Source organism: Ruditapes philippinarum, unplaced genomic scaffold (assembly GCF_026571515.1).
Source record: "Ruditapes philippinarum isolate M1 unplaced genomic scaffold, ASM2657151v2 ctg7027_1_1_1_1, whole genome shotgun sequence".
Classification (NCBI taxonomy): Eukaryota; Metazoa; Mollusca; class Bivalvia; order Venerida; family Veneridae; genus Ruditapes; species Ruditapes philippinarum.
The window spans coordinates 27,387-37,074 of NW_026853256.1; the positions used below are offsets into that span (position 1 = coordinate 27,387).

A 9,688-nucleotide genomic window follows, 5' to 3' on the forward strand; every position below is an offset into this window, starting at 1 on the left:
CATATTACGATACGTAATAATATATGGTTACTTTCAAACATTTAATGGGTCGGAAAAGACCTTAAGTTCATCTCAGTCTAACGATACTGAGCGTGTGAGTTAAGCAGTTAAACAGATTAGCCGTAAAATTGCTGGATTGCCTCCTCACTTTACAGATTTCAAAGCCTTTGTGGGGTTTTAAATTGGATACTCAAAACAACATTGGTAAAGTGCACGTAATTCCAACTAACCGAGTGATTAATCCGCTAGGCTATAAAGAAGCCTCGAAATTATGTTTGCATACTAAGTAGTAAAGATGTACCATGAATCTTGTTTGTATTTGCTTCTATAGAAAACAAAAATATTTCATACAAAAAGGAATTGCCCTTGCTAAATGATCTCACTTTCATTCGAATATTTCTAAACCATATAATCGTGTGCTTAACGGGCAAGTGTTCTTGGGGATGCGTTCATTGAATGTCGCCCTACCTTTGTTATATTGCTTTTCATAGTGTACTCGAAACTCAAGTTTTGTTGGCTTTTTATAAATAAGTTGCTCTTCAAAAATGTTCGAAAATTTGAAATCAGGCATGTACATCTGCTACAAAACTTTGAATGTATTTTGCAGAAAAAAGTTTTTTTAAGCACTGTCAATTATTGTACGTTTGTTTAATATCCTTGTTTTAGAGGAATAAAGCGGCCTTTGGGATCATTGATACAACACTTTTAAGTGTTGAAAATTGAGTACCGCTCAAGCCGGTGCTAGGGGACGTGAGTGATATTGCACTTTTTTATTACCCCTCATGAACAGACTCAATCAAAGCGAGTCTGCAATTTTCATGTAATTTTGCTGTTTTAAATGGTTCCGAGGGATTACTTTTTCTAGATATTTATATATTCCGAATGTTATTTTTTGGTGGATGGGAACATGATCATATACAATTTTCTTCCAGATTCATTTTTATAGGACCAGTTAATGCAAACATTTAGTACTTGTGTAAAAGTATTGCTCCAAATATTTAGAATTGAATTATCGACCACTCCCAGCTAAACAATTTCAGTGTCTGCCCTCCTCGGTATCCAGCCACATAATACATGTATTTGTATATACCATGGACCAAAAAGGGTATTTTCGATTATATATTAACTTTACATGTTTAATCATTTGATGCCGATAAAAATGGAAATAATTTAGGGGATAGGGACAACACTTACTCAGAAAATGATTCTCGTACTGAACGGTAAGTATACTCAGCTGATAGAAACACAGTTAAGTGTATGAATGCAATATATAACCTCCAAATGCTCAAGAATGCATAATATTTTACTTTCATTAAGCAAACTTTAATAGAGGCGCTTTCCGTCTCCGAATTATGGGAGGGAAGATCCCTATTGTATCTACCCTCACTCACAGCTACACACTGTCGTCCTTAATGGAAATCCTGGATCAGCCTCTGAAGTTTACCTTCATTGTGAATATTCGTTACAAGTTTATTTAATTGTAAAATGAAAATAAAGATAGGTGTAAACTCTTCTAGGTGTAATATTTCTTAAATTTTATATATAATAGCTATTCAAAGACGTAGAAAACATATTTTGTAATACATATAATTAAGTGAAAGTATTTCAAGATTTACTTTATAATCTATATACAAGAACAGCAATGCGATAAAATTCGGTTATCCTAAATACTCTTATATTATTATTGCAAGAGCTAGTGGTGATTGACAAAAAATTAATAGCCAAAGCGGCAAAGTTGAAAATATACATCTTAACTCGTCAAAACTTTACATAATTGAGGCAAAACTCCGCCAGTATTTTTCATGTCTTAATTATTATCCCCTTGATAATCATAGTTTGATAAAAATCAATTTATGTAAAGTTTGTTATATTGTTATATATTTTTTTTTCTGTAAAATATTCATTTTATCTTGGTGTATAATCAATTTGATAGAAAAATATCAGTCATGCGTTACGCAATTTAAACATTTTGTTAACGCCATCTATACTAATAAAGTCAAATGACTTTAAAGAATTGAATTAATACTATTTGCAGATGTGCATGGTTATATTATTTGCAGATAAGACAATACATCGGATATAGGTGTGAGAAATAAATTACAATGACAATTGTGAAATATGATTAAAATGCTTCTTACATCAAAAAGGAATTTTCCGCAAAGCAGTTGGTTAAACATTGTCAGTGCATACGAGTCATGAGTCAGTTACGGATGTTTCTTATTTATAATTCTTAATATGCTGTATATATTCTTCATATAATAAAAGGCGAAAACCATACAGTGAAAATTTGCCAATTTCAACAAGTTTAATCATTTCTGTGATTTAGATAATTTCTATCTAATTGGTATGTAAAACCCCATTGCATTCCTGCCTGTTTTTAACTTTGTATAGCAATTGCACGGTGGCCTACCAATCAGCCCTCCTAAAAACAACAACAAAAAACAACAACCCCCCAAAAAAATCGACGACAAAAACAACAACAACACCCCCAAAAAACCCCACAAAAACTTAACATTCCCTAACCAAAAACAACATCAATAACAACAACAACAACATCATCATCAACAACAACAAAAAATAAACCAAACAACAACAACAACAACAATTAAATACATTTTGTTTTATTTTGCTAAACATTAAAATAATGTACAATAACCGATTGGGTCGTGTGGAATAACCCATTACTTCTCCTGTAGTCTTACTTCCTCAGGACAGTAAAGCATGCTTCGTGAGCCGAAACGTGATGTTAACTTGTCATACAATACTAATTTATAAATTATATAAATTTACATCTTTATAGCTTTTTTTCGAGTAAAAAAAACAACAACAACAAAAAAAAGAGAAAAAAACACAAACAAACAAAACAACCCCACCCTATTTATTGACCGGATCATAAGTCCACCATTTTCATAACATACACAAATAACAACAGTGTATGCATTTTGTTTTTCAAGAGTTCATTTACCACTGAAGGTAAAAGATTTATATTGCTGTAAAGAAATTTTATTTGTTACTTATGAAACAAAGTCGATAAACTACATGCCTAACGGAAGATCGGAGTGCCATTGACTATCAATAGTTATTTGTTAAAAAGGGACGACGTCTGCGGAATAAATGCACTAAAACCTTAAGTCCACACGTCTTTTTGTGGACTTGTGACGTCAACGCTAATACGCCAGCCAGAGCTAGTATATGATTTTTTCCAGATTATTACTCTCTGACGTCACATATAATAGATAAATCACAGGAAAAGTCATCAACATTATTTTGACGTCATTTTTGGTGTGAGTCTATTTCATTTAGCGGCCAAACAAAGGAAAACAAAGACAAGGTATGCGAAAATGTCACTTTTTAATTAAATGTAGCTAAAATAATGCAAATCAAAATTTTATAAAAGCATACAATATTCATGAACAATTGCTTATTATTTGTACATAAATCCCTTATAATTATTGTATGATCTCGGCAAAATGTCTCACAAATCATTTATTTACAATATCCTGGCTAAGTTTAGATTATTGTTTGTAAGTCAACATTGATGAAAACAAAATTGTCTGCCGCAATGCAGTCCCGCGACAGATAAATGAAATTAAACACTAACCATACTGTAGTTGTTGAAATTAATTCTTAAATCTTTAAATAATGCGAGTATGGCGTATATAACGGGAAAGTATTAAATGACAAATTTGGGTGATAAAATGAATAAGATATATTAGAATTTTGAAAAAATGATCGATTGCATTGTTCAGTACAAACTATAATTTCAACCACTTCATATTTTTAGTTAGTCTGCGAAATCTAGTTCTTAAAAGAATAAGAAATACTTTCCTCACATTCAGGATGGCCAAAACCAATATTTGTATTTTGATATCTAAATAGAAACATAATTTAGTTTTCAAAGGGTTTAACTTGAACAAAAATCAAAAAATTAATTAATCTCCGAGACTTTGCAGTGCGAATTCAAATCTATAATAACAATGTGATTAAAATCAGCTTCCCCTAGGCTTTAAATAAAAAAGAGGATAAGAACGTAAGTCAGAAGGAATCGATAATTATTTTACGTTTGATCACGCTGTATTGCAATTCATGGTACTTTATTTTAGTCGATCAAGATACCATTAAATGTAGTTCTGTACGGCCCGATGTAATACATATCTTGAAATGAAGCAGTCTCTACCCAAACCTTTTCACCTTTCCAAACATAAGCTATCGCCGAGTTTCCACCATTGTAATCTGGACCTTTTCCTACCAAAGCTTGAGTTGTAACACGACTATCTATCATTAAACTCACATGGGCCATACCTGAACTTGTTGATTCTATATTATAAGTAAACAAATAAGTTCCTGATTTTGGCGCTGTAAATATCCCCGTTGAAGAGCTGTATCCTCCGCCGTAACTATATTTAACTTCATCAAACACTATTCGTTCATCTTTGCCATAATAGCTTTGTTTCTTCGTGAGTCTAGCTGAAAATGCAACCTTTCTGGCTGAAATAGAATGAAATAATTTTTATTGAGCAAGGAGAGAAATAGGAATATTTGGTTTTGATATTATATAATTTAGATTCAAAAAGTATAAAATGTTTGTTAATACTAAATGATTTTTCTTCTTCTTATATCATCAGATAGAATCAAGTATAATGTGTAGGTGCACATAAACAAAGCAGCCCATTTTACCGTTGTATGAAGCACGGTTCTTCTCGTTTATGATAGGACTATAATATAAAAGTTTAGATGTCTAAATCCATTGTTTTAAATGTCTCAGAATATATATTTGTTCAATGTTAAAACAAACAAAAAATAATAACTTTAACCCGACCTCAAAATTTAAAATAGAACATATTTCACAAAACGTAATATTGTAGTATTTTCTTTGCTTGAATAAGCATATTCGGATTCAAATTAGTGAAATTTGACTTTTTTATTAAACATATGTACGATGTAAAGCATATTGAAATATGGACCGCTTATACACGAAGATGTCATGTTAAAATAAAGACTTCAAAAGAACGCATAATGCCATTTAAAAACATAAACGCATGTGTTCCTAGGACTTACCTTCTTCCACAGAGATTCGTCTGCTTAAAGCACTAATTTGACCAGAAAATGTGCCTTCCTGTCTGTCTGTAATAATTATAGTTATTTATAAATATTTACATGTTTCTTATATATTACTACCACATGTATATCAAACTCATCTGTCTATCAAACTTATCAGCTACTAAGTATTATCATATCAGATATCTTTTACAGGAATACGAGCAATATTAATTTATTTAATACGCATTTCGTTGAAAACTTGCGTAGAATATATTTTTCCTTTTTTTCAATTTTGAGTTTGTAGGTAATTTTCATGTCTAAAAAATGAAATAGGACAGATAATAATATTTGAGGAAGCATCAACAGCATTGACTAATACAACAGTGTTATCTCATAATGTAATGTATGAAGCTGAAATATCAGGATTGTTTACTGGTTAACACTGTTACTCTGATTACAAAACAGAACAAAAGACCCAAAATTCCAGTAGAAATATTGCATTCAGCAAATCAACACTTATGCAGAAGTTTATATTCGTGAAAAACATTTCAAAATTGCTTTATTGGTACCAATTTGAATTTAAGTATAAAAGTATTAAGTATAAAAATAATTTTTACCTTGCTTTGTCGATACTGAACGAAGTTTGTTCTCAACTGCCTGTAGCATTGTGATAACTGCCATGTTTTGTTTGGAAATTGAATTTTCTAATTTGCTTACAGATGTTTGTCTTGAGATATTCATTGAATTTAAATCATTTAAGATTTCCAACTGGAAACTTTTAAATTTTTGTTCAAATGTCATTCTTGTTTCTTTCATATGTGCATTCTCGTCATCTAGTATTTTCCGCAATAATTTTGCTTCTGTTTTTAGTTGTTTTTGAAGATCTGCTTTAGTTTCCTTAAGCTCAGATTTTAGATTATTGTTTTCACGAATAACATTGTCTATTCGCGTTGACAACAGTTCATATACTCCGTTAGCACTTAATTCCGCCTCCACACTTCTTCTCTGACAAAACCATGATAAAAAAAGTCCAATACTTATATTAAGAAAAATAGACATCTTCTTAATACTGCACGTTTATTGATATGTAAACTTCAATAATTTACCCCAAACTGGTTTTAACCAGTGACAAGCTCGTTTATATATAAAACATATTCTCATGACTACCAAGTTCAACTATATGGTGTACCTTGGGGACAAGAACAGTTTTGCGACATAATAACTAGTTAAACACATAATTAACGAATAATTTAAGTTGTTGTATAAAAGCAGATATATGCCACAATCAGTCATTAATGAAACTTCTACAATAAAGTATCACTCGAAAGATTTTTTTAAACTTTTATGAAATGAATAAAATAATATGGTGGCATATATTTGCCACAAGATAATCACTCAATTTTGCCTGATGATTATGTGGTTAGATAATTCAGTATTAAACTAGTTAGTCACTTACTTTAACGCGTCATAAAACTAGGTATTTTTTGAATTACAGAAACATTCAAACTTGAAAAGATACATGACAATGCCCTTAAATCACATATTTATCGGGAAGATTAAGTGTTATCTGGTGGAGAATGTATATTTAACGTATTTAAAGAATATGTCATTAAATAAAAATACAAATACATGTAAGAAAACCCGAAAAACGTACGTACGCACGTTCGCACACGCACGCAAATACCTACGTAACAATGGAGGTGAGTTTGAAACCTACGAAACGGGGACTTTTTCCTTTTTAATTGCTGCAGCCTCTATATTACAGTAGGCATATTTACATTCACTGTCATGATAACATATTCTTGTTTGCGCTAATGGTATAGAAGACATTTCTTTTTACAAACAAACTTGGGACGAATGAACTGGGGAACCTGTGTAACATTCGGACTGCGAAACAGGGTATTAAGTGTAAGAGCAAATCAGGGAGCCGGTGTGTATTGTATGAACAAACTAAACGGGGACCAAGTGTGTGAATGAACTTGATAGCTTGTGTAACAATTAAACAGTGAAAGTGTGAGAGTAAATCGGAGAACCGGTGTGTATTGTTTTAAAAATCTAAACGGGGAGCAAGTGTGTGAACGAACTGATGAACTTGTTTTGCATAGGGACGCGGGGTACATAAAACAACAACAACAACAACAACAACAACTACAACAACAACAAAAACAAAAACGAAACAATACTGAGTTGAACTTGTTGGAAATAACTTAAACGAAGATGCTTGAACAGATTGTTTCAAACAGAAAACGGAAGATACAATTCTTATCAAATCTGCATATTAACGTATTTCCTTTAGTTATTGTTCGATTAAAATACTTCGAATAACATATGCACAAATGAAAAAATTACGATTTCATTCACTGATCTGTATGACCCGAAAAATGATTGACCTTCTTATTTTTGTAAATTTATGAAATACATTTATTAAATACACTCCAAGGGAAAAATAATAGTTTGAGATATCTATTGTGTAAATTACTTTTATTGCGACTTTAATGCTATGTTTTTCTTTTGCTTTTTTCTACCTGATGTTTAATTTTCACAACCACCTTTACATTAATTGTTAAGGAACAATTAATTTTAAGGACTTGATTTACATGTATATCAAACCAATCTCTATTTGCAATTATTTAATTTTTAGCGTATGATGCCTTACATTCCTGAATATATTTCTGAATTTCCTGACTTGACTTTTAATATGTTACTTTATAATCTCTGGTTAATTACAACATATTTTAATCATTATGAAATAAATATATCATAAGGGCATCGAACCTCGGCTTAATTTGAGTTTTACATTTACACCGAGTTCAGGTCTTTGGCTGAAGGGCCTCTTTAACCAGTAATTGAATGGACACCTAAGGGATGAAATGTCATTTTATTGTAATAATACTACCTTTAAAACGTTATGAAACTAACATCAAGTATTGAATGTAAGAGATATTGCATACAGTCTAACGTGTACACTGTTTAAAATAATTCAAAATTTATTTACTACAAGAAAAAACAAAATGTACAAAGGTTCCTTTATTGTACTCAAGATGGGTTTAATTTCCTGTTTTTAACAATTTATGTTTTCTTTGTTATTTTTCGTTTGTTTCATAAGATATAATCAAGGAAAATATCCCTTTAAAATAGTCTGCATGACGATAATACAAAAACACATCAGCTTAAAAATGTTTAAGAATAACAATAAGTTGTAGTTTTAAGACCTAAACTTTTGTATCGAACGATCGTTAAGGTCCCTTAAAATATATCTTTGGGCGTATTATGTCAATGTTACGAAACAAATATGCATTGTCGCCGACAGTTTTTTTCTCATCTCTAATCTTCAAAATATTTAAGCTATTTCATTATATAGTTGAATCAAAGTATGTTTGTATAAAAAAACTTGTTTTCTAAACACGGTACAAAAAAAAATTGGGACATGACATGACATGGCTATACTTTATTCTGATTATATATTTACTTCTGTATATATGGACTACATAAAATAAAGAATATAATTATATCATTGTTTGCAGAAGTATGCAATTTATGTATATTCTCAATAAAGTAAGACAGTATGAATACCTTTCTATATTCGTATATGTGTGTTTTGTAAATATTCTTTTTACGGTACTTAATTTAAATACAGAAATGAAGATTACAACAAAAGTCGAGTTTGGTTAATAACGATAGATGTGGCCATTGTTTCGAGGCAAAATTCTAATTCGTATGACAAATACTATTCTACAAAATTTCGAAATAAATATAAGATGATTGAATGTTACTCAATTAGAAATAGTAATAATAATAATAGTCATAATACTGACTTATAAGAACAAGGTTAAACATAAAAAGGCATTTTATACGCCTAATTCCCTTTCAGTGTGCTACAAATGCCAAGATACAGACAAGACAAATATAAATGTAACATTGTGAAAGAAAGTTTAGTTTTCACTGATTTTGATTCTTTTTGAAATGATGATTGTATTATATTTGACAATTTTTCTTTATTATTATTTGAATTTTAACGAGGTTTATAAGCATTATAGCATTGATTATTCAAAGCATAACTGAGTCTGGAAAAAAGAGAAATTTACAAATGAATTGACTCTCTTCGAACATTTTGTTTATGAGTTTAAAAAGTCTCATCCTTAATAGAATCTGCATAGAGTGGTGTAAATTGAAATTTTAAGATAATTCAAACCATATTCATTAAAAAGTTTGATAACTCTGATACCAGAAACAAAAAAGACTAATTCTGTCTGAAATCGCCCCCGTTGATAAACCCAAGCAAAGTAATTAATTTGCTCAAATGTTCTTACTCCTTTCCCTTATAACCTTTGATTGATTGTGTATACAAAATATCAAAATAGGTAACACATTTTTGAATTAGGTAATGTCCCAAACATATTTTTGAATCAATAGGAGCTACGCAACTGTTAATCGATCAATGCCCAAATAATTAATTTTACATTTCATTTCTGATTTTTTTCGAAATTCCGTTCTTTGTATACGCCCGTGCTTATTAGCGAAACGATAGGTACGTCTCTGTTATTTTAGTAAGACGTTTTATTTTACATGTAACAAAAAAATAAACAATATCATGTTTGTGTAAGTTGGTGCGCCATATTTTGTAAACCATTTTCCAATGTTTATCAAA

The 9,688-nt window shown here is 30.5% G+C and overlaps 1 protein-coding gene across 1 annotated transcript; it reads right to left on the minus strand.

The window, feature by feature from the left end:
* Positions 1-3,280: 3,280 nt before the first annotated feature.
* On the minus strand, positions 3,281-6,252 carry LOC132736300 (uncharacterized). The gene is made up of 3 exons (XM_060723402.1): positions 5,658-6,252; positions 5,059-5,124; positions 3,281-4,488 (listed from the first exon to the last, which is right to left on the minus strand). Exons 1-3 carry the CDS (start codon positions 6,097-6,099, stop codon positions 4,100-4,102), a joined length of 897 nt encoding a protein of 298 aa, XP_060579385.1. The 5' UTR covers positions 6,100-6,252; the 3' UTR covers positions 3,281-4,099.
* Positions 6,253-9,688: the final 3,436 nt, after the last annotated feature.